The sequence below is a fragment of the Sceloporus undulatus genome, chromosome 9, assembly GCF_019175285.1.
Source record: "Sceloporus undulatus isolate JIND9_A2432 ecotype Alabama chromosome 9, SceUnd_v1.1, whole genome shotgun sequence".
Lineage (NCBI taxonomy): Eukaryota > Metazoa > Chordata > Lepidosauria > Squamata > Phrynosomatidae > Sceloporus > Sceloporus undulatus.
The window spans coordinates 4,636,510-4,659,275 of record NC_056530.1 but is presented as its reverse complement, the minus strand read 5'-3'; the positions used below and the strand labels follow the sequence as shown (position 1 = coordinate 4,659,275).

The window sequence follows — 22,766 nt, the reverse complement described above, 5'->3', positions numbered from 1 at the left end:
GAGCAATGGGTAAGGATTCTGGGAAGTGTAGGCCAAAACGTCGAGAGGACCCCAAGGCCCGATTAGCATTTGCTCCGCCCAGTTAAACATTTGCTCCGCCCCCGTAACGATCCCGCGCATGAGCCTTGGGGGCTCATTTGTTCTCATTTCCCGTCGTCCTCTGCGCGCTATAAATTCTGGAGTGCAGCGTTCGCGCGTTCTTTTCGCGGCGCGTCTTCGGCGAAGTAAGTAGCTCTTGGAATCAGAGGGTTCCTGTCTTTGAGAGAAGCGGAAGGAAGGGCGAAGGTGGGGGAAAAGGAGGAACTCCATCTTAGATTTCGACACCATCCTTTGTACATTCTTCTCCCTTAAGTTTCACCTTTTCACGGACAGCACTTGGGAGTATATTTTAATAAAAGCTCCAAAACGCACTGCAGAAATAATCCACTTTCAGACCGTTTGAACTGCCCTGGTTTAGTGCTAGGGGACCCTGGGAATTGTATTGCGGCCACACTAGAGAAGGCTAAATGTCTCACAAAACTACAGTTCCCAGAATTCCCTAGCATTGAGCCGGGGCAGTTAAAGTGATCTTAAACTGGATTGTTTCTGCAGGGTGTTTTAGAGCAAAGTAGGCTATTCTTACAAAAATTGCGGATGCTGCTGCTGCTTTTATTCCTCTTTCGGGGAATCCTATATATATATATATATATAGTATATATATATATATAATATATATATATACACACACAAATACATATATTAATAAATATTACTTAAGGTATATTAATATACATAAGTAATTTATGTATATTAATGTATATTTAAAATGTATTAATATTAATTAATATATATTAATTAATAGATGTATATGTGTTTTATATCTATCTATATATATTTGTTTTCTATAACAACAAATCCCATGATTCAATAGCATGTGGTGGTCTTCTAGAAATCCTTGTCTCTGTTACATTAAAAGGCCAACTTTGCCATTGTGTACCTTGTTTGTGCCGTATTAAATTATAAGTGAAGCAGGACTGGTTAAATAACAATTATTTATGCATATAGAAAAAACAACTCGCACCACAAACCAGGACAAATCACACAAATATACATATACTGTACAGTGGACCCTTGTTATACGCTGGGGTTTGGTTCCAAGATCCCCCGTGGATAACAAAATCCCTGGATGCTCAAGTCCTATTAAATACAATGACATAGCAAAATGGTGTCCCTTATAAATGGAAAATCAAGGTCTGATATTTGAAATTTATGCTTTTTTGGAACATTTTCAAACCATGAATGCTTGAATCCATGTATAAAAAATCCGTATATAAGAGGGGCTGACTGACACACACACACACACACACACACACATAAATACCAGTGTTGTTGAGAGCCCAAGAAATCCTAATCCATTAACAGTACTTCCATCTCATATACTCTCTTTCTAATTTCCTATAACCTCCATTCCCACACCTTCCTTTCATTCTTTCTATTGAGGGTTTCAAAGATCGGGTTTCAGAGTAAACTTAGAGAAGGAATGCTGTGTTAAAAATGTTCATGCCATCCCACAGTGCTTTTGGCTGGCCACCTTTTAGCTTTATAATGTATGAAGCTCAGTGGCAGTGGCCCCCACTGGTGAGAAGACCTTTTTTGATGCCTTAATTAAGATGAATACAACATCTGAATTAAAGATTGTCCAACAAAATGCCCTACAGTCCCTTGATAACAGCCTGTTTGCAAACTTACTTTGCTCCTCTTTAATATTAAATACAAGAATAGTATCCACAGCTTGAAAATATTCAAAAAATACATAATTACATAGGCAAAGCTCATTTTTGCCATTTTAGATAAGGGGTACCATTTCAGTATGCCATTGCATTTAATGGGACTTGAACATTTGCGGATATTGGTATCCATGGGGGCTCCTGGAACCAAACCACAGCATATAACAAGGGCCCACTGAGTTTTATCAAACATGTGACTGATATCTGAGGCGCTTTACAGACTGCCCAAAAGGGCAGTCTGAAAAGTGCCCTCGTTTGCTGCGTGGAGTAGCCTCAGCAGCCAAACCGCGCAACTCCTCTGAGCAGCAAAAAGAAGCCGCTTCTTTTTGCGGCGTGGTAATGACACCACAAGTCACCAATGGTGGACTCAGCGTCATTTCCACCGCGCGATGTGCGGACGCTAAGCGCCCGCTATGCCAAGATGGCAGCGCCCATGTAGAATGGGTGCTGGCATTTTGTACGCGCTTGGCACGTACTAGGATTAGGGCGTCCAGCAAGGTTAGGGTTAGGGGTGCCTGTGCGGAACGGGCCTGAGTAACTGATAATACAGTGTGTGTGTGTATTTTAGAAGTGTTTTACAGCACTCACAGTTTGCTCCTGGCCTAATGAACTTCATCCCCCTCTGGCTATGCTGACTGGAGAATTCTGTAGTCCAAAAAAGTAATTGTTCCAAGGGAGATGCTAACAGTACTGTGTGCCTTCAGGTCGCTTGATGACTTAGAGCAACCTCATGATTTAAAAAACAACAACACCTTTATTCAAATTTATGCACCACATTAAAACATAATTGCATTCAAAGGAAACATTAACACATCTACTTCAAGAGATCTTACATAAACTACCAACCCTACATTTCTTTCCTTCCAACATTGCATTCCAACTCCCCGTCTCCATTCCCATTCTCTCTATGTACTTTCTATCCCTACTTCTCCTTCCTTATCTCTTCCATCTTTAACCTTCTTTGTTTCCTTATTTTCTCCTCTCCTTCTCTTCCCCACATATCTCTGTCTACCCCTACTCTTCCCATCTCGCCCTTCCTCTTCATTCTTTCTTTTCCCTTTACTTTCTCTTCCTCATACATTTTTGCATACTCGTACCTTCCACTTACACCTTGCATTATCTTCTGCTATCTTCTATACCTAATCGCTATCCATCTCTTATCATTTCTTACATACCACCTTCCCTCCTTGCCATTTCTAGGAATCTTGTTTCTATTTCTTGACTTCTTATCTACCTTAGTTCTATCAGGGCAACCTCTTGCTTTTCATAGGATTCTTTTAGGAAAGGGATAACATTGATGGTTTCACCACCATTTCTCCCTCTGAAATCCATCCAAAAGTACCTGGTATTTTGTTGGTGGTCTCCCATTCGTGTACTATTCAGGGCTGACTCTGCTTCCAAGATGCCTCTGTCATGAAGAGGTGGTGGCTGTGCAGCATAGATTGAACCAACAGGGATACCTGGAGAAGTTGCTTTCTCTCAGCTCTGTCCATGTGATGTCTGGGAGCATAGATCCTTGGGCTCTGTGATGTATAGTCCCCTTCCACACTGTTGGAGAGCAAGCTGAACCCCTGCGTTCTGCAACCTGCATATTCCTACTGCTTCTCTGAGCCTTTGGCTGTGACTGAGGAGATAAACCATGCAGGAGACATTACTCAACCAATTGCATTCTGTTTAAGTTGTTTGAATGGTTTCAGGTTGTGCCTGTTTGTTGATACTTTGTGTGGTAAGTATGTTGAATGCTCTCCTCTTTTTGGCATGATTTAGCTATGTGATTCCTCGAGCTTATACAGTGGTACCTCGGGATACGAAATACCCAGGTTACGAAATTTTCGGGATACGAAAAAATCCCATTGGAAATCATTGTTCCGGGTTACGAATGTTTTTTCGGGTTACGAAGAAAATTTTTGGTGCTTTTCGGCGCTTTTTCGCACGAAACGCGGCTTTTCCCCATTAGCGCCTATGGCAATTCGGCTTACGAAGGCTTTTCGGGTTACGAAAGCGGCCGCGGAACGAATTACTTTCGTAACCCGAGGCACCACTGTAAATATATATATACGGTATATATGTATATTGGAAAGCACTGGCTGGCACATTCTTGAATCTGGTCCAAAAATGTAGTATTTCCAAGCTCTTGCTCCACTACTGAATTACAGGATTCAGCATAATTGTCAGGAGTCCGTAAGTGAGGGGACAAGCAGTGTAGTATAGAGTGCAAAGGTAGGGAGACGTAGATTTGTATCTCCACTTGGCTGCTGTAAAGTGTACTGGCTGACTTTGGGGATAGTCACTGTATCTTGGCCTAATTTATCTCATAGGGATCTGATGAAATGGCTGGGAGAGTATTGTGATTCTTGAAGGACAAAGTAAAATACAATTAGGTGTAGCCGTGTTTTATATTATAGTATACAGGGCAACAGAGGATGGGAAGGAATGATTACTATGTAGAAAAATGGAATTGGGATGTGAAAGGCAAGTACATAACTGTGCATAACCTTAGAGTTGAGAGGTTCTTTAAGGTATTTTGCTTTCTCTTGCATGTACCAGGTATTCTGTTTGCTGTGTCCTGTTGCTCTGGTTCCTCAGGAAGGATTTAATGCTGTTGTGCCCATTGAATGTACTTGCCAAAAGTGATGGTCAGACTGATGGACAACATGAATTCTGCACATATCAAGAGTTACCCAGGTAGTCTTGCTTTGTCATTTCCTTCTGATGAGCTGACACTTTTCTAGTGGCTAGTCTTGGCAGTAGTCACTCCATTCTGCAGTGAGTAATGTTCACACTAAAAGTGGCTTAGAATTTTGTATATTTAGATATTAATTAATACAAAAAATCTTGGAAACCTCCTGCAAGTGATTCACATACAGCAGTAATTCCAAATCTATCATCTGTCTTTCCAAATTTGGAACACTTGTTTCAGTAATAAACATAAACCTACAATTGGACTGGGTAACTGGCAGCAGTGGCAAGTTAGTTGTGAGGTGGTAAGGCAAAATTGGACAAACTGTTTACATGGCCATAGTTTGACTTGAAAGGAAGGTGTTAATTTTGTATATTTTTGTTTGCAGTACCTGAATGCACGAACTACATAATGGAAATTATTTCTGCAAGGTCATTTATTTATGCTCCCAAGATTGATAAAACAGCCCTGACACAGCTTATGCTATCTTTGTAAGTATAAGACTGACATAATAATGCATTTTAAAAATAGGTATGTGTCAATAAAACTAGTAGTTAAGGCTAAAAAAATGAATGGCTGAAAAGTCATTAACCAGGCCTTAAAGGCATGGGAGATCAAAGAATGCTGTCTGTTCGGTCCTTGTCTAGGAGGTGGATTTCATAACTTGGAGTATCAGCACTGCAAAAATCCCCTCTTCCTGCAGCCACACACTACAGTCCGCCTTTGGCTTATGCGAGCATCCGTTCTGGGCCCCCCTTCTGTGTAAGCCGAATAGCGCGCATGCTCAAGCCCCAGTCAAGTGAATTGGGCTTGTGCATGTGGCGGCGCCTTGAGCACTCCCGCATGGCCTTCCACGTATGGTCAAAGCCATGTATACTCCATTCTCATATACTGTTGACTACAACTCTGATCATCCCGATACTATGTTTGCTGAAGTGAAGTCAAGAATTGGAGGTGGTAGTTTGGCTGGTTTAGCAGCTACAGAAGTGTAAGCAGTGCAGATTCACCCAATGGGGATACCTGGAGAGGTTGCTCTCTCAGCTCTGTCCGTGTGGCGTGTGGGAGCACAGGCCTTTTGGTTCCATGACGTATAGTCCCTTTCCACACCATTGGTGAGCAAGATGGGCCACCTTAGGTCTGCAGCCTGCATATTCCTACTGCTTCTCTGAGCCTTTGGGCTGTGACTGAGGAGACAAACCATGCAGGAGACATTGTTTTGCTTCTTGTGTATGTTAGTATGTTGCCTTGTGTGGTGAATAGAACCTCAAGCTGACCAATGAGAAGGCAGCTAGAGCTCAGCCAATCAGGTGCTTGCTGAAGAATTGGAAGATTCTGTACAGTTGGTTTGTTCAGTTAGGGTTGAGAATTCTGAGGGTTGGGATTCTGATGGAGGGGAACAGTTAAGCCTGAGAGAAGGGTGTATGTCTCGGGAGTTCCTGGGGGAACAGATTGGAGTTGATGATAGACCACGGAAGGGTCTGATAAGTCCAAAGTGGGATGGTGTTAGGTACAAGTTGGACTCTGAAATAGGAGTTTGGTCAGTTAGTATTTAGAAAGATAATAGTGCCTTTGTGGCTGAGGTAATATTAAGAGTCAAATAACAACTTGTAACTAAATAACCAAGTCTAAAGTAAGAAGTCAACAATAACAACTTTGAAACCAAGTTACAGTTTATTTTCTTGCCTTACAATAAACTTGTTATTATTTAAGAAATACGTGGCTGGTGTTTTACAATCAAACTATGCTACCAAACAGTAGACAGTGTGGTGTTGGCCATCATAGGAGAGACTTCTGGGTGGACGTCACATAAATTGGTGGCAGTGGTGGGTTAAATAGGCCCTGGTGGCGCAGTGGTTAAATGCCTGTACTGCAGCCATTCACTCAAAACCACAAGGTTGCGGGTTCAAGACCAGCAAAAGGGCCCAAGCTCGACTCAGGCTTGCATGCTTCCGAGGTCGCTAAAATGAGTACTCAGACTGTTGGGGGCAAATTAGCTTACTTGCTAATTAGCTTACTTGCTGTTCACCGCTATGATCTTTGGAATAGCGGTATATAAACAAAAAAAATAAATAAAACTTAGTGATGTGTGTTACACCTTGTGTCAGTTGTCAGTGAAGTGAAGCATTTTCCAGGAGTTTCTAATGTCAAATTCCATCTGCCAAGTGGGACCTCCTTTTGAGCTATTTTGTAAAATAGAAAATAGCTCCCCTAGAAATAGAAAACAGCATTGCATTGACAGGTAACCATATGTGTGTTTTCTTTTTCATTTTAGGTGTTACACATACACATGTGTGTGTGTGTGTGTGTGTGTGTGTGTATTGAAGAGAATGTAAAGCAAGGCATACTGGGAAGAAGAAACAAGCATATTTTATTATGCAGCCCACCCAAAACCAAGTTGGAACCAGCATGCAAGATATGTTTGAGATGTTTGTTTATTCATTGTACATTTCTCTTCTTGCATTCTAGAAGCATTGAATGCTTATACAAAGCAAGTACAATGGCTATTCCTAAAATAAGTGTGTGACATTCTGCAAGTTCAAGGTATTGATGGGAATTTTTTGTTTTTGTTTTATTCTTTGTATTGTATAGTTTGTCTTGATCAGAGTAGCTTCTCAGATGTTAGCTTTAAGGGATGATCACGCAGCAGGTACAATATGCTTATGTTTAGACAAGTATAAAATACACTCTTGGCAGTTGGTCTTTTCTAGCAAAATTTGTCATTTAAAGCCCCCTCTTTCTTTAGAACTAATAGCAAGGTTTTATACTCAAAACAGCATCATGAGTAAGATGAAGAACTGCTGTGGAAATAGCCCAGGCTCCTTCTTTTCTTCCCCACTATAAGCAGCAAAGCAACCAAAAATGGAAGATTTCTTTAATAAAATACAAAGAAGAACAGTAAGTAACACAAAAGTGTCTACTGCCTCCCCCCCTTCACCTTCTGAATCAGTAGAATTAATAGACTGGAACTCCCAAATTGAACTTGAAAAACAACAACTGTCAGAAACACTATCCTTATTGTTTACTTCTAGGGATGAGCTAAATGAAAATCAAACTGAGAATATTAACGACCCCCGTTCTGGATCTTTGCTCCATTTAGCCAGCTCTCCCAATCCCAAGGGAAACAACCTCAAAAGTAAGATATATAAGAATTTGAAGAGACTCCCTTGGGAAAGCACAACTGAGTTTATGGACAGGCAATGCTTGCTCACTGCTCAAACCGTCATTGCATTGTTTGATCAACTATGGGACATTAAGCACAACTTAGATCTTCTAAAAAATGATCTTAAAGCATCAGTCTTTAAATTGGCTGCTGCTACTACCAACCAAAATGTAGTGACAATGGGAAATGAAAAGACCTCACTTTCTCTCTTAGACAAAGGGAAACCAGTAATAGAAATCTGAATGACATAAGTAAACACCACTCCAAGGACAGCAGCTTTAATAGGTTCAAACCCTCTGATAATGCAGGAGGAGGCAATTTATGTGCTAAATCCACTAATAGAACAATTGGGAAAACCATAAGTAAACAAATGTGTATTTTAGAAACTCAGAAGATCTCACTCTCTATTTCTTTGAATAGGATTAATCTGGGATGATGGAACTCTATAAGAGCTATTAAAATCTCATTAGGGCAGCTTCTGCACTGTCATCAAAGACTGATAGATTTGGATGCTATTGAATGGCTCCCCACAGTGCAAAACCATAAACGGTTCGTATTATCATTAAAAGAACCTACTATCCCAGCTATGATACTGAAGATAAGACCATATTTAGCATCTTTCCAAATTTTTCCTTCTAGAGTATTCCAAATGGAATCAGTCAAACCTTTGTGTAGTTCTGCCGCATTAAAAGATAGACCTCCTGCCAAAAGTTCTACAGAAACTATCAAACCCCCCCCCCTTCCAAAAACAAAACGGGGACCCAGTACTACTCTCCAACAGATAGTGAGGCAAACTTTGACGATGGTGAGACTACTAGAGCTTTTGGTTCGCGGTCTAAGAATGAGCAAGATGACATTTTATATAAGCTAGAAAATCTCAAGAAAACCCTACGAGACAGTATGGTGACAGCGATGCCGCTTATTGATCTTATATCACCATCAACAGATTCTAATTGCCAACATTTTAAGAACAAACTTGCAGAGAACAAACAATCCTCAACAAATTGCTGCACTAGTCTATGTGAAGTTAATAGCGTTCAACACACACAGACAGTTGAGAAGATAGTAACTTCGTTGTCTCAAATAGAGGCTAACCAGTGCCTGGCTAGAAATCTCTCACTGGAGATAGACTTTCAGAGACAGTCTCAGAATTTGCAGGTGACCTGTCAGCCTTTGCCGGAAGCCTGGTTGTCTACTACTGATCCTCTAGTCCAGCATAATGGCGACGTACGCTTAGTCCATCACAATCACGCCTTATGACAATCTTCAAAGGACGACATAATCCCCCGCTTAATATGGAATATTGCTGGTGGGGCAGCACCTTCCAAAGACCAATGTTTTTCTGATCTTGTGTCGCCTTTAGCTCCTAATAAGTCAAAAGTTCCCTCTTCATCATTATCCTTACTCAAGTGTCTATCCTGGAATATGGCCAGATGGAATTCTAAGATCAGTGATCCTGATGTGATAGATTACATCAACAAGTTTGATGTGATCTTTCTCCGAGAGACATGGTGCACGTCTGAAATAGATTGTAATGGATACACCATATTTGACTTACCAGCCACTCCACCCTCTGGGAAAGGCAGACCTAGTACAGGACTTGCTATTCTGATTTCCACAGCGCTTAAAGCCATTATTAAGCGCTTGCCACATTGTGAACCAATTGCTATGGCCTGTTTAATTGACTTGGTACCTTGTGTTTGCTGATGATTAATGTTTATATTCCTCCTAAATTCCATAAGGACCGCAGCAAAAAGGTGTGGGAAATATTAGAAAATTACATAGTTAAATTAGAGGGACAATTCCCCTCAGCTGACTTAATGTTGATGGGGAATTTTAATGCTTGAATAGGTCATAACAACGAGGCCCTTTTCTCTTCCCATGCCTGGGGCTTAGAAGAGATGGAGGAATGCACTTTGAACTCTGAAAGACATTTTAAAGATCGAGGGATAAATCTGGCAGGTATATGTTTTATGCAGATGGTTGAGTGCCTTGCTTTAAGAATGCTCAATGGGAATCCTCTATTTGATCCCTGGGGTGAGTACACATATATCTCAGCAAAGGCAGCTCGATCATCGATTATATACTTGTTTCTGATAATTTTGTCAGTCATGTAGCCAGTTTTTCTGTAGGCACCAGACTTGATGGTGATCATCTTCCTCTCTCCTTCTTGTTTAAGATTCCTTTGAATATACATTCTCAGATACAATCGCACCTTATTGACTCAGCCATGGTGATTAGACAGAAGGCTATGGTGGACAGAAAATCTCCATGAGGAGATCTCAGTTCTCCTCAACTCACCATTGTGCCTGGGTCTTAAAAACCAAATTATTGAGGCACAAGAAGTGCAAGATGCTTTAGAGATTTATTCACAGCTTCTTACGACCCTAGCAACTCCGTTGAGATGTATAGAGAGGAATCCAAGAAATTTTAAGCGTAGAAGAATGGCTCCCTGGTTTGATAAGACCTGTGCCGATGCTAGAACTCACCTAAGAAACATGTATATCCAATATAGGAGAGATAATTGCCAGACACTGCCCAAATCGTACTATACCACTAGAAGACAGTATAAATCACTCTTAGCAAGGAAAAAGAAAGAGACAATTCAAGGACAGTGGACATCAATTAATAAACGTTTCTCTACAAAAAAATAACTTCTCGCCTCTTCTATTGATAGGAGATTATTATGGTTAATTATGAATCTGTATAGAGATACAACCATACAAGTGAGATGTGATATTCAAGGCAACCTTACAAAACCTATCCCTGTTTATAAAGGTGTGCGTCAAGGATGCATTTTGGCACCTTTATTATTCAATCTTTATCTTAATGACCTCTCAGCCTTTATCTCTTTAGAAGCACACCATTCTAAATTGGCCGCTGTTAGTATTCCTCTACTCTTGTATGCAGATGATGCAGTCCTCCTTTCTTTTTCGAAAATAGGCTTGAGACAAATTTTGAGAGCTTTTGGAGGCTATTGTGAAGAAAATTGCTTAACCATTAACTATAGTAAAACCAAAATTATGGTCTTTTCCAAAAATCAGCGTCGATCCAAATGGACTCTAAATGGACATAGCTTAGAGCAAGTTAAAACCTTTAAGTATTTAGGAATAACATTCCAATCATCCCGTGGCTGGACATCTCAGAGGTCTGCCGTTATTCAGTCAGCAAAAAATAGTGCCATGGCATTAGTACGATTTTTCTATACTAGAGGAGGCCAATTTTTACCCGCTGCAATGAAGGTGTTTCAGGCTAAGGTTTTGCCACAATTGTTATTCAGGATCCCCATTTGGATCCTAGGTTTCTCCGGAGCACTAGAACAGGTTCTCTCAGCCTACCTCCGAAAATTATTTGGAGTATCCAATTGTGTCCCATCAGCCGTTTTACGTCTCGAAGCGGGTTGTCATTCAGTTGAATGCACTGCTTGGACGTGGGCCCTTAAGTACTGGCTGAAACTTTATGCGGGCCCTGATTCAGGATTTTTGCAACTCGTAAGGAAAGATAACTATACCACCCTTTGGTCTAAAAGTATTCAGGAAAAATTGTTGAGAGTGGGTTTCTCAAGCAACTTTCTCATTACACAAGATCTATTGAGAGTTCAGCAGATTTTGACACGCCGTATAAAAGATATTGACCTTCAATATTCCTTATCCTCTGCCCGTACTACCTGTTCTCCCGTTAGTTTAGGGTTAGTTTAATTCTGAGAGGGAGGCTTTTTATTTGCAAAATCTGACTATCCCAAAATATCGAGCTGTGTTCACCAAAGCAAGATTTAACGTAATTCCCTCAGCTGTGCTAGAGGGTCGCTTCAAGGGAATCCCCTACCACGAACGGGTTTGCCCTTATGGTGAAGGTTCTGTTGAATCTCTAGAGCATGTCCTATTTTTCTGTACTTTTTATAAGGATGAGAGGTTAAGATTAATTCCTCCCCTCCTGCTTAAGTTCCCGGGTAGACCAAATAGCTGGCACTTGGAGTACCTACTAAATTATTCTAAGAAAAGCAAAATGGAAACAGTGGCAAAGTTTCTTTTTTCTGCTGTCAAAATACGTAAGATTATGATTCAAACTAAATGAACAGTCTTGTCTCTTGCATTTCGTATACCTACCCTGGTTCTGTGTTTTATGGCTTAATATTATTCAATATATCTGAGAGCGCTTTTGTATATACATAAATGTATATTTCATTAGTATGTTATGAATATCTATTTTATAGATTTATTTCCATAAGTTTTATATGTTTTATATATGCTTTGTCGTTTAATGGCCTGTTGGCTGAAATAAAATTTATTATTTTTTAAAAAATAGATTATCCTGTTCTTTCAAAAAGGAAAAATAGCACTTTCCCTATTTTAGCTGAACATCACTATTATAGATGAAGCTAATCAAGTGATAGCTTAGAATGACCCAGTTGGAGCTTAGGTTTACATGCTTATGGTTCCATCAGTGTGCTGTGAAAGCTGGACTGGACTTTAAAAGTAGCATGTTTATAAAATGAGATCAGAAAGCACACGATGAGTGCCATACACGATGCCAGTCTAATTTGTGAAGACAGCTATTGAAGCCCAAGTGTTATCTATAGTTTTTTGTATAGTTTTCGGGCTATGTGGCCATGTTCTAGAAGAGTTTATTCATGACATCTATGGCTGGCATCTTCCACAGATGCTGGCAAAACATCAGAAAATACTCTTCTAGAACATGGCCACATAGCCCAAAAAACTCACAAAAAGCTATGCATGCTGGCCATGGAAGTCTTTGACTTCACACCTCCATATCTCTTTGGAATAGTAAAAGAATCCATCTCTGATTGTGAGGGGATGTGCACTACGAACTCTTCTAAAAGAGTTAGGTCTGAAGAAACCATGGTGAAACATAGCCAGTGGTGGTTGGCAGTAACAGCTATTGTCATAACCTAGTGGCTGCATGGTGGGCTACCTTGATCTGATTTGGGCTAACCTATGTGCCTGTTGGGCAAGTCTGTTTTTGTTCCTGAGACTGAAGCTGGAGGTGGACCTACCGTATTTTCCGGTGTATAAGACTACTTTTTAGCCCAGGAAAATCTTTCCCAAACTTGGGGGTCGTCTAGTATGCCGGAAAAAAAAGACCAACCCAGCCAGCTGGCTTAGCCTTCTCCCAAAGGCAGAGGAGCTGCCAGCCGGCTGGGTCCTAAAGAGAGCCCACGGCCGTCTCTAGCTCCCCTCCCCTCCTTCCTTCCTTCCTCCTCCTCCCCCCTCCCTTCCCTTCCTCCCTCCCCTCCCCCCACCTTTCCTTCCCTCTCTCCCTCCCTCCCTCCCTCCTTCCTTCCTTCCCTTCCCTTCCTTCCCTTTCCTTTCTTCCCTTTCCTCCCTTCTTCCTTCCCTTCCCTTCCTAGGTTTCTTTCTCTTTCTCCACCACTTTTCCTTTCCTTCCTTCCCTTTTCCTCCTTCCTTCCTTCCTTTCCTCCCTCCTTCCTTCTCTCCCTCCCCTTTGTCTTCCTTTTCTTCTCTTCCTTCCTTGCTCCCTCCTCTCCCTTCCCCTCCTGTCCTCCTTTTCCCGGGCACCCAGTGGCATTCCTCTCTGGGGAGGTCTTTCTACCTTCTCTCCTGAGGCTCAGTCCTTCCCAAGAGAAGGAGCAGAGGGTTTCCTGCACTCTGCCTCTGCCTCTCCTCTTCCCTTCTCTTGTGAAGGATGGAGCCTTGTTGGGAGAAAGAGAGAGCTCCCCAGTCAGTTGGGAAGGAGGAAACAAGGACTCACTTTTTGTTGCCAGGCTGGAGACTATAGTCCAAAACACACTGCAGCAATAATGCAATCTGAGACTGCTTTAACTGCTCTGGCTCAGTGCTAGGGAATTCTGGGAAATGTAGTTTTGTGAGAGATTGAGCCTTCTCTGTCAGAGAGCTCTGGTGCCACAATAAACTCCAGTTCCCAGGATTCCCTAGCACTGGGCCAGGGCAGTTAAAGTCCTCTCAAACTGGACTATTGCTGCCCTGTGTTTTGGACCTTTGTTTCTTTTCTTTGGCTAACTGGAGAGAAAAAGAAAAACAACTCCTCTTGGCGCACAGAGAAACCAGCCAGGCTGCTCTTTAGGAGTCTGTCTGGAGGCTTTTCCCAGCCTTCCCGCTTTCTTTCGTTCTTTCTTTCTCACATGCCTCTCACGGTGTATCTACATTGTAGAAGTAGAATGCGCCATCCACTTTAATTGTCATGGCTCCATCCACACAAAAGCATAGGATTTGTAGTTTTTATAAGTTTTATAAAACTACAAATCCTAGGATTCCAATAGGAGCCACTTGAACTGCTACGGCTCCATCCATACAGAATCCCTGGGATTTGTAGTTTGGAGCAGCCCCCCCCCCCGGCATTCTTTGGGCAGAGAAGGCAAAAGAACTTATAAAACTACAAATCCTAGGATTCCAATAGCAGCTCTTAAAGTGGCTTCAAACTGCATTAATCCTACAGTGTAGATGCACCAAGAGGAAGGGCAGGAAGAATTGTCGAGGCAAGTGAAATAATGTTGTGTATGCTATTTCAGAAGTGGAACACACTCTTTCCTCGGAGTGTACTGAAGTCTCCTTCTTTGGAGGTCGTTAAGCAGAGGCTGGATGGCCATCTGTTGGGGATGCTTTGATTGTGATTTCCTGCATGGCAGAATGGGGTTGGACTAGATGGCCCTTGGGGTCACTTCCAACTCTAGGGACATTATCAGAAGGCCAAGCCAGCTGGTTGGGTCCTAAAGAGAGCCCATGGTTGCAAGGCCTTCTCCGAGGCAGAGGACATGCCTCGTGGCTCCCCTGCCTCGGGAGAAGGCAGCCAGCTAGCTGGGCCCTTCCTCTTTTTCTTCTTCTTCTCCTCCCCTTCTTCTTTTTCTTCCCCTCTTCCTCTTTCTCCTCCTCCTCTTCTTCCCTTCTTCTTTTTCTCCTCCTCCTCCTCTTTCTCTTCCCCTTAATCTTCTGCTTTCTCCTCCTCCTCTTCTTCTTCCCATCTTCTTTTTCTCCTCCTCCTCCTCCTCTACTTTTTCTTCCCCTGTTACTCTTATTCTTTCTCCACCTCTTCTTCTCCCCCTCTTCCTCCTCCGCTTCTTCTTTTCCTCTTCCTCCTCCCCCTTTTCTTTTTATCCTCTTTTTCCTATTCTTCTTTCTCCTCCTTTTCTTCTTTCTCCTTTTCCTTTTTTCTCCTCCCCCCTCTTTCTTTTCTGCCGCCACTGCTGTTGTTGTTGTCGTGTGCCTTCAGCTCCTTTCTGACTTATCGTGGAAGAGAGGGGTGGTCTTATACGGTGAGTATATCCCAAATACTCTATTTTAAGTTGTAAAGTTGGGGGTCGTCTTATACACCCAGTCGTCTTATATGCCGGAATATACGGTACTCCCATAGCAGCCATGCAAGCCTGATAGTTTCCATGGTCAAGGGCAATCCGTGTAATGCCTCCTCCCCATTAAGTCCAATGTTCTTTCTACCCTGTCAGGAGAGATGATATGAAATTACCTTTCTCCTTGCCTCCACAATAACAGGAGTAGGGTGCTGAAACTGAAAACCAAATCCTTCGTCTATTGTCTAGAGGTTTTCCATTTTTTTGTGAGATTGGTGACATTTTAGAAGGCTTGGTCCAAGATCCTTTGGTAAGTTTTGACAAGGCAGTGAGTAAAGGTGACATAAGCAGCATTGTCACCTCCGACTGGATCTATTGGAAAATGGGGTCCAGATCCAGGGTAACCTTAAATCCAGAAGGAGCCATCCGCAAAATCTGAGGAGGATTCATAGTTCTTTCTCTTCAGGAGAATTATCTGCACATGGTGGGATTTGCAGTCCAAAAAAGTAGTTTCTCTAAACAGCTGTCTTTATCAAAAAACAGTATTTCAGAAGGACTGTGTTCTTTTAAAAAAATTCTGTTAAGCATACAGTTGGACACAATGTGCTGTGAAGTTTAGGGCAAATAAATTGCAGTTGGAAATGGGGAAAGAATTAGACCCAAGTTATCCATAAAGTTAGGGCATTAAAATTGAATTTTTTAACAGCATTAGCATGCAGGAAGCCTGGAGTAATCTCTAAAAGCAGTCAAGGATTATCACACATCTGAAAAACACTGCTTTGCTTTCTAAAGTTAGCAATTTTGGCAGCAAAGGGTGATGAGGCAGCAGGAATAGATGGGTTATTCTGCTGCTAAAGGCAGATTCATAAATGAATTACTGCTGTCAAGTTCTTGTATAGATCTTACTGACTACTGCCAGAAGCCTACCACTGATAGTGAAGAGCAAAGTAGCTTTGTGATTTAGCTGAGTATGTGTGCAGGAGTACATGATGGAAAATTTGTACTGTTGGAAAATCTGCACAGCAAGAAGTATAAATAACCAGTGGACATGCTAGAGCTGGGAGGGGGAAAATGCAACCTTTTTTCTAAAAAAAATTTATTCCATAAAATCTTGTTGATAGGAAGGCAGATATACAATGCAATGATTTCTTCTACAGAGATTTTATACACCGTAACAAAGCAGTTCACGTCTAGAGTTCAGCAGTGCCCATCCCTTGGCCTACAATGATAGCTTCTTGCACCATTACCAAGAACTGTTAGAGGAACAAGGCCAAACTCCATTCCTCTACTCCATGGAAAATATTCATTGCACCCCTGTGCTCCAGTACACAAAAGGGGCAAGGGATAAAGAGAGAACATGAGGTCCAACAGGTTAAGGGTGGAATAAATGCAAAGGTTTGAAGGTAGCAGTTGAGTTTGGGATGCCTTGGACCTCTGGGCTCACATCTAAAATGACCAGAAGCAATAGTTATGTAGAAGACAGTTCCAGCATGTTGAAGCTTTTCACATCTTGATTTAATTTCCATTAGTCTCCATGGAAATATCAGTCATGACCAACTTTGATTTAAATTCATTTACTCCAGAGCAAGGAAAAGCTTTGGCTCTACACACATTTTGGACATCATCTCCCAGTAGCTCCAACCAGTATGGACCACTGTGGGAACTGATGTCAAAATGTCTGGCAAGGCAAAGGTTCCCAGTCCTTGAATTAGATAGATCTAACTCAATAATAGCTGAAAATCCATTTTCCCTGTAATGGTTTGTCAGCCTTTGGCCCTCCGGATCTTGTCAATATCCACTTTTCAAGTCCCTGATCATTGGCAGGAGCTGGAGTTTAGAACATCTGGAGGGCCAAAGTTCCTGTACAACTAACTAGTAAAGATAACAGAAGCACTGCCCTCCTTTTCCATCTGGTCCCTGCTTGTCAAAAGGTTTGGCCACTAGGGAGGCATTCGCAGTATAGACACATAAAGGCCTCTTCTCAAGATAAGGAAGCATAGCATTGTTTTGTATATTGTTTTCAGCCCTACATTTACCTGCTAGCCGCTGATATGGCATTTGCACTCTACAAGTGAGACCAATGGAGGGAAGAAGAAATGTGATGAAACGCAGAATCAGTTACATCCTTGCATCCAAATCCTCTATATTTGTCAATTGGTATCTTCCTCCTCCATCCTCTATATCCCAACCATAAAAATTTGATAAAAGAGATAACATATCTCCTGCTTTATTTTAACGTCAGTTTTAAGCCCTTTTTAATCATAATAAATTTAGAACTTTCAGTTAGTTTTGCTACCCGATTAAGAAAAGGCAAATTCCACTCTGGCTTTGGAAAGTTTTGTTTTAAAGAAGCCATGATTTAAAAATAACAAAAATCCACACCACTGCTTCCTGGCAGAATTTGTTTCAGGCTTTATGGTTCCCGTTTCACAGGCCTAAATGTGTATACAAGACACAAATGAGGTCTCTCAACAGCATTTGGGGGAAGAGGCCATTGTTGCCCATCATAAAATTAAGAACATTTTCTTCCTCACCATAAGTTGCAGATATGCCATTTAAGGCCCCTACAAATCCTCCACAGTATGAAATAGAACCGGTCAGTGTATTAAGTACATCAAAAAGACAAACAAAAAATCTCAAAAGATCTCTATCAAAGTGTCCATTTCATGATAGGACTGCATGTTGAAGTTTCTTTTGTACAAAGCAAACACACACATACAAACTCTCTCACACAAGCCTCCTGCCCACTGGGTCCACACCCTGCTCCAATATTATCTCTCTTCCTTGGGGGAGAAAGGGCTATAAAATGGATGAGTCCATATTATTTACAGCAGAACAGAAGAAAGTGGGGCACTAACCACACATATATTGGAGCTGTCCATGGCTACACGCAAACAAGGGCATGTTGCTGTATTATCTGAGGTATAGCTGTTTTTCATTTACTTTTCCTGTGTGATCTGATGGCACTCAATGCAAACTTCTACCAATGAAAGGCTTCTTTTGGACAAGATTCTGTCCTATCCCTCTCCATTCCCTGGAGAAGAAAGTGTCATTTCCTGGATATGTTATGAAGGCAAATCTTGAGTAAGCCTCTAGAGTCCTCTTTGACTTGGCAGAAGAAAACATCAGGAGTTCCAGAACTTCTCTTCCTCTGGCATGTTTTTTTAAAGGTTTAAGGCCGATGAAATCTGGAACAGAGATTAAGAAAATTATATAGCAATTTCAGAATGGCAATGGTTATGGAGCCGAGCATGGAAAAACTACATTTCTGCACTCTTTATCTTCCAGAATCCTTTACCAACAAAGCCACTGGCCATTAGGATTCTGGGAGTTGTGTTACCAAGCTCTACTTTAGGTTAATGGTAGTGAAATTGGTGGCTCACAGATTGGTGCCAGTATACAAGCCATGGCACTCTCCTGCTCTGCTGAGAGTTTCCGGGAAACTACTGTATAGGAATACAATAATATGTCACAAATATGGTTCATAGGGAATTAATTGCACTAAGGCAAACTAGATCTAAGGCCAAGTCTACAGCTGAAAATAATCTGCTCTTTCTCTATCAGGCAGGATATGGAACTGCAAATACAAGTTGCAACTAATTAGCACAGATCCTGCCTCTCAAGGAGAGGAGACAACCCAGAATTGGGGCCTTTTCTCCACTGTTGGAAAACTGCTGGTTCACCACCTCAGATATCTTGAGGAGCACTACTTTAGAGGTATTTGTGTACAACACTGAGGTGAGGCTTAGGCGTACAAAACAGCTGTGGTGTTCTAACTGCACACTGATGACCTTGCAAGAGAAAATCTTTTTTTTAATCATTAAGTTTAAGTAATTAAATCTTAGGGCCTGCTATTAAACATTCTATGATTTCAGCTGCTTCAGACCCACTGTGTATATGCTGTCATTCCAACAGGATGTTGTCCAGAGCTTCTGGTTAAAAGGCAGACCCTGGGAAGTTGTCATGCTGCTTGCCTTGCTGGTGCATAATTTTATTTCCTAGCTGCAGATAGGTGAAGGCTATTTAATTATGCATTTTCTAAGTGTGAAAATCCTATAAGCCACCTATGGTCCTCCAGATATTTTTAAATATGTGCCATCATCTCTGCCCAATAGCTCTACGTCTGGAAGTCCACCAGTTCCCCACCCTGTCCTATGGCAAAATAATCACAACAGCAGGCTGATGTCCTTTGTACCTACCGTGTGAACTGCTTGCTTTCCTCGTGGACTTCCATTTCGGAGCTTTTGAATTCATTCAGTTCCTTCCGAATGGCCGCCTGGGCAAGAAGACAAAGAAGTCCCATCATATCAAGTCCCAGAAGGCAGCCCGCACCCTTACCCTCTCCAGTCTTTGCCAAGCAGGGATCCCATCACTGCATCCGAAATTTAATATGTGCCATCATCTCTGTAGTGACAACAAAAGGCTGTAGTGACAACAAAAACTCTTTCATCATCCATTCATATCCACTTTATTCTACTAACTAAGGTAGACCCGATGGAAAACACTCTCCCATAAAATAATGTACACTGCTCCCTCGGGTTACGAAATTAATTCGTTCCGCGGCCGCTTTCGTAACCCGAAAAGCCTTCGTAAGCCGAAATGCCATAGGCGCTAATGGGGAAAAGCCGCGATTCCGTGCGAAAAAGCCGAAAAAAGCACCAAATTTTTTTTCGTAACCCGAAAAACATTCGTAACCCGGAACAATTATTTCCTATGGGATTTTTTCGTATCCCGGAAATTTCGTAACCTGGGTATTTCGTATTCCGAGGTACCACTGTAGTTGGTCCATGTCTTGCAGTTCCTGCAGGAAGCACTCAAACAGGAAACTCCACACAATGGCTTAAAGAGGGATTTTACTTCCATTTATTTAGTCAAGAAAATCCTTCTTTTAAGCCTCTGTGATGTTTTCTATTTGAGCACTCTCTAATCAGGAGACAGAATCAGAGCAAGGAAAGAATGGCAAAACTGCCAAGCAATGCAGGATCTGGGTAAACTACATTGTTTTATGGGAGAGGGCTTACCATGAGGCTTATCTTAAGTTAGCAGGGGAAAAAAGGATATGAATATATAAGCTGATGTTCAGAGTTTTTGTAATCACTACAGCATTTGGTTGCCCTTTCCCATGTTATTTATCACAGAAAGCATCAGTACATGTGTGCAGTGTTGCAGGGAGTTCTGGTCAGGGATCCAGAAGGTAGAGAACACGAGAACAAAACCTGCTGAACTACTCACACACATACACAAACACACAGGCCTACTTTTAAATGTGTCATTGTTGATTGTGTATGATCTTTAATATGTAAAATGCTTTACAACAGGAGTGGGGAAATCACAGGCTCTAGGGTTGGAGTAGCTCTCCTAAGGTCCCCAGTCAGTTCTCTGGGAACTCCGCAAAATTCATGTCTTCAATTCCGTGACTCCATCCTTTGGTATTTACCCAGCATTTGAACAGGATTTCTCATCCTTATTCTAACAGGTTAAAATGCTTCTCCTAAGGCTCTGGCAGTGGGACTTTAAATATGAAATAGGATGGTATTTTTGGTATTACCTGTTTCCTCTGCTCTGCCCCTGACTGGAATGTGGTCCCAAAGAACATCACTAAAGATGTTTGCCACCCTTCCTTTACAGCAAAGTTGGAGAACAAGGAACCATGCCAATCTCAAAACCATTAGGAAGGGGGGCAGCAAGTATGTAGCCTGGGCCATCCCAAACACCCCTATGGCCTCTCCTTCTAGGCAGGGACTGGCCACTGGGCTGACTTGTCTTTGTTGTTGCTGTGTGCCTTCAAGTCATTTACAACTTATCTATCATGGGGGTTTTCTTAGTAAGATTTGTTTAGAGGGAGTTTGACTCTTTCTGAGGCTGTGTGACCTGCCCAAGGCCACCCAGGGCATTTCCATGGCCGAGCAGAGGTTGCCTCCAAAGTAGCAATCTGACACTCAAACCACTACACATCACTGGCTCTTAGCACTTGCCTTACTAGTGTACATATTAATTTCCTAGCTGCAAGTGTCATGGCCAGCCAAGAGCAGGACACGGAGGACGAGGAGGAGGCCGTGGCTCCTCAAGTGCATGAGGAGATGGAGGCTATACGAGGTCCCAGTCCTGCCCTGCCAGACCCCAGCCTTGATCTCCCAGCCCCAGGGGTTGAAGCTCAGCCAGGGCCTAGTTCTGTGGAGATCCCTCCTAAGGCTCAGCAGCCTAGTGGCGACTCTGTGGAAGAGCCAAGCATAGAGGTTCCTTCCTTTAGGCAGAGGACAGCTGAGAGTTCTTGCGTGCGTCAATCCAGGAGGCTTGCAGAGATGCAAGCTGCTGATAAGCCATAGCTGGCACAAGGGAGGGCATCTCTAATTTAAGCAGCTGGGGAACGCCGACCCTTTGCCAGCAATTATTGCAGAATCCTTCACTGTGATTGCTGTCGGCACTGGCTCCTTGTTTCCTGAACCCTTGTCTGTCTTGTATCTACGACTTTGGAACGAACTGGACTATTGCTACCTTCTAGCTGCCCTGACCCTGGACCGAACTGACTTCCATGACCTCTGGTATCCTGACCTTGGCTTTGTTTGTGGCTTGCTTCTCTCGGACTCTAGAAAAGTCTGTTTCCCAGCTCCTAGTTAGCTCTCTTGCTGAGCCATCACTATCAGCGTTGGTTTGTGCGTGTGCTGGCCGCAGTCCAGGACAGCAAGAGGCAAATCCTATTTAGTTATGCATTTAAAAATATTGCACTACACCTACTTTTCACTTCACTACAATGGCTAGACACCCTGGCTATAGGTCTGGTTCCTTCAGATATTCTTGGACTCTGATCAATTCCAGCAAGCACAACCAACTCTAGATTGAAAAATTCTACCCATGATTTCAGAAAAAAAGGTGGGATTTCAAGCAAATGCCAAGTGACATCATGCAAGAGTCTTGAGAGGTTGCATGAAGAGAACAAGAGAAAATGGGATACTATTTGAGAAAATGGCATCGTTGGTTGGGTAAAAGTGATAGAGCTGGAAACAGAGAGTTATGTATTAGGATATAAGAGTGTAATGAAATGAGATGGATTGGGTCAAGAACATTTTATGTCTCACCTTGTCAGCAGGGGTTAGTTTTGTCCATGGCTTGTCTGCTCGTCTGTCATAGTCCTGGGCATCTGTTACCTCCACATATTCATTAAACCTCAGAATCTTCCTTGCCTGCAGTTCAGCCACAGTAGGCCTTTGACTAAGCTGAAAGGCAGAGAGAAAGTGTGTCTTAGAAGCCAGTCATGTGGTCTGCTATGCATGAAAAAGTGGATCCCAGCATGGTATTTATACCACAGCAATGTCTAGTGTGACAGCTTTGCTTTGCTGTAGTAAGTGCACACCGATGTACATCAGGATAAGAAGACAGGACAGCTACACTGGGGTGGGGAATTGTTGGGGTTAGAAAACCTTTGCCACATATCTTGACCAAACAAAACAAAAACATCTATTTTTTGTCTCTAAATGAATTCTGGGGCAATTTGCTACATTTTTGGTCTCCTTGACCCAGTTCAGGCCCAGCAGAGGCATCTTTTTACAACAGGAAATGACCTAGAAGCAACTTCCAGTTCACATCCTGCTAGAAGAAAGACCTCTCTTGAACCTAAAAACTGCCTTCCTATGCCTTTCATAGGATATTTTTAGACATGTTTTTTCAAAAGTATTTTTGGAGAGCTGTTTGTTGTTGTTGTTGTTGGGCTGGACACTAAGAAGTGGGAAGACCAAGTAAAAAATGCAAATTTACTTGAATTCTGCATGATCTGGGATTTTCCTATTGTATAACTTCTTTCAAGCAAAGCCATCATACTCCTACACTGCTGAACAAATGTTACAGTGCCCCACCCACATATAGCATATTTCAATGGACTGC

At 42.1% G+C, this 22,766-nt stretch overlaps 3 protein-coding genes and 2 non-coding genes across 18 annotated transcripts in view; 4 read left to right on the top strand and 1 right to left on the bottom strand.

The window, feature by feature from the left end:
• FGR (FGR proto-oncogene, Src family tyrosine kinase) overlaps positions 1-22,766 on the top strand; it is a 665,433-nt gene that overhangs the window by 81,966 nt on the left and 560,701 nt on the right. The window lies entirely within an intron of this gene.
• On the top strand, positions 108-11,895 carry LOC121916078. Of its 5 annotated transcripts, XR_006100794.1 has the most exons (5): positions 108-224; positions 4,314-4,451; positions 4,835-4,937; positions 6,719-10,492; positions 10,775-11,894. XR_006100794.1 is itself a non-coding variant. In XM_042440844.1 (4 exons), exon 4 carries the CDS (start codon positions 10,303-10,305, stop codon positions 11,302-11,304), a length of 1,002 nt encoding a protein of 333 aa, XP_042296778.1. In that variant the 5' UTR covers positions 108-224; positions 4,314-4,451; positions 4,835-4,937; positions 6,913-10,302; the 3' UTR covers positions 11,305-11,895. The 5 variants fall into 5 exon arrangements, 4 of the variants coding, with proteins under 4 accessions (XP_042296778.1, XP_042296775.1, XP_042296777.1 ...); XM_042440844.1 differs by having other exon boundaries at positions 6,913-11,895; XM_042440841.1 differs by having other exon boundaries at positions 6,719-11,895.
• LOC121916343 lies at positions 3,214-3,420 on the top strand. Its single transcript, XR_006100835.1, has one exon. It is a non-coding gene; the product is annotated as a small nucleolar RNA SNORA73 family (small nucleolar RNA).
• LOC121916342 lies at positions 5,454-5,660 on the top strand. Its single transcript, XR_006100834.1, has one exon. It is a non-coding gene; the product is annotated as a small nucleolar RNA SNORA73 family (small nucleolar RNA).
• Positions 15,946-22,766, bottom strand: part of PHACTR4 (phosphatase and actin regulator 4) — a 148,520-nt gene continuing 141,699 nt past the window's right edge. For 6 of the 8 annotated variants that reach the window (XM_042440821.1, XM_042440823.1, XM_042440824.1 and 3 more), the window contains 3 exons: positions 21,965-22,102; positions 19,088-19,164; positions 15,947-18,076 (listed from right to left, as the gene is read on the bottom strand). In XM_042440821.1, the coding sequence (XP_042296755.1) occupies positions 18,061-18,076; positions 19,088-19,164; positions 21,965-22,102 (231 nt within the window). In that variant the 3' untranslated portion in view covers positions 15,947-18,060. Of the gene's footprint in view, positions 18,077-19,087; positions 19,165-21,964; positions 22,103-22,766 lie in introns of those variants that run through there. The other 2 variants (XM_042440826.1, XR_006100793.1) reach the window with 2 other exon arrangements.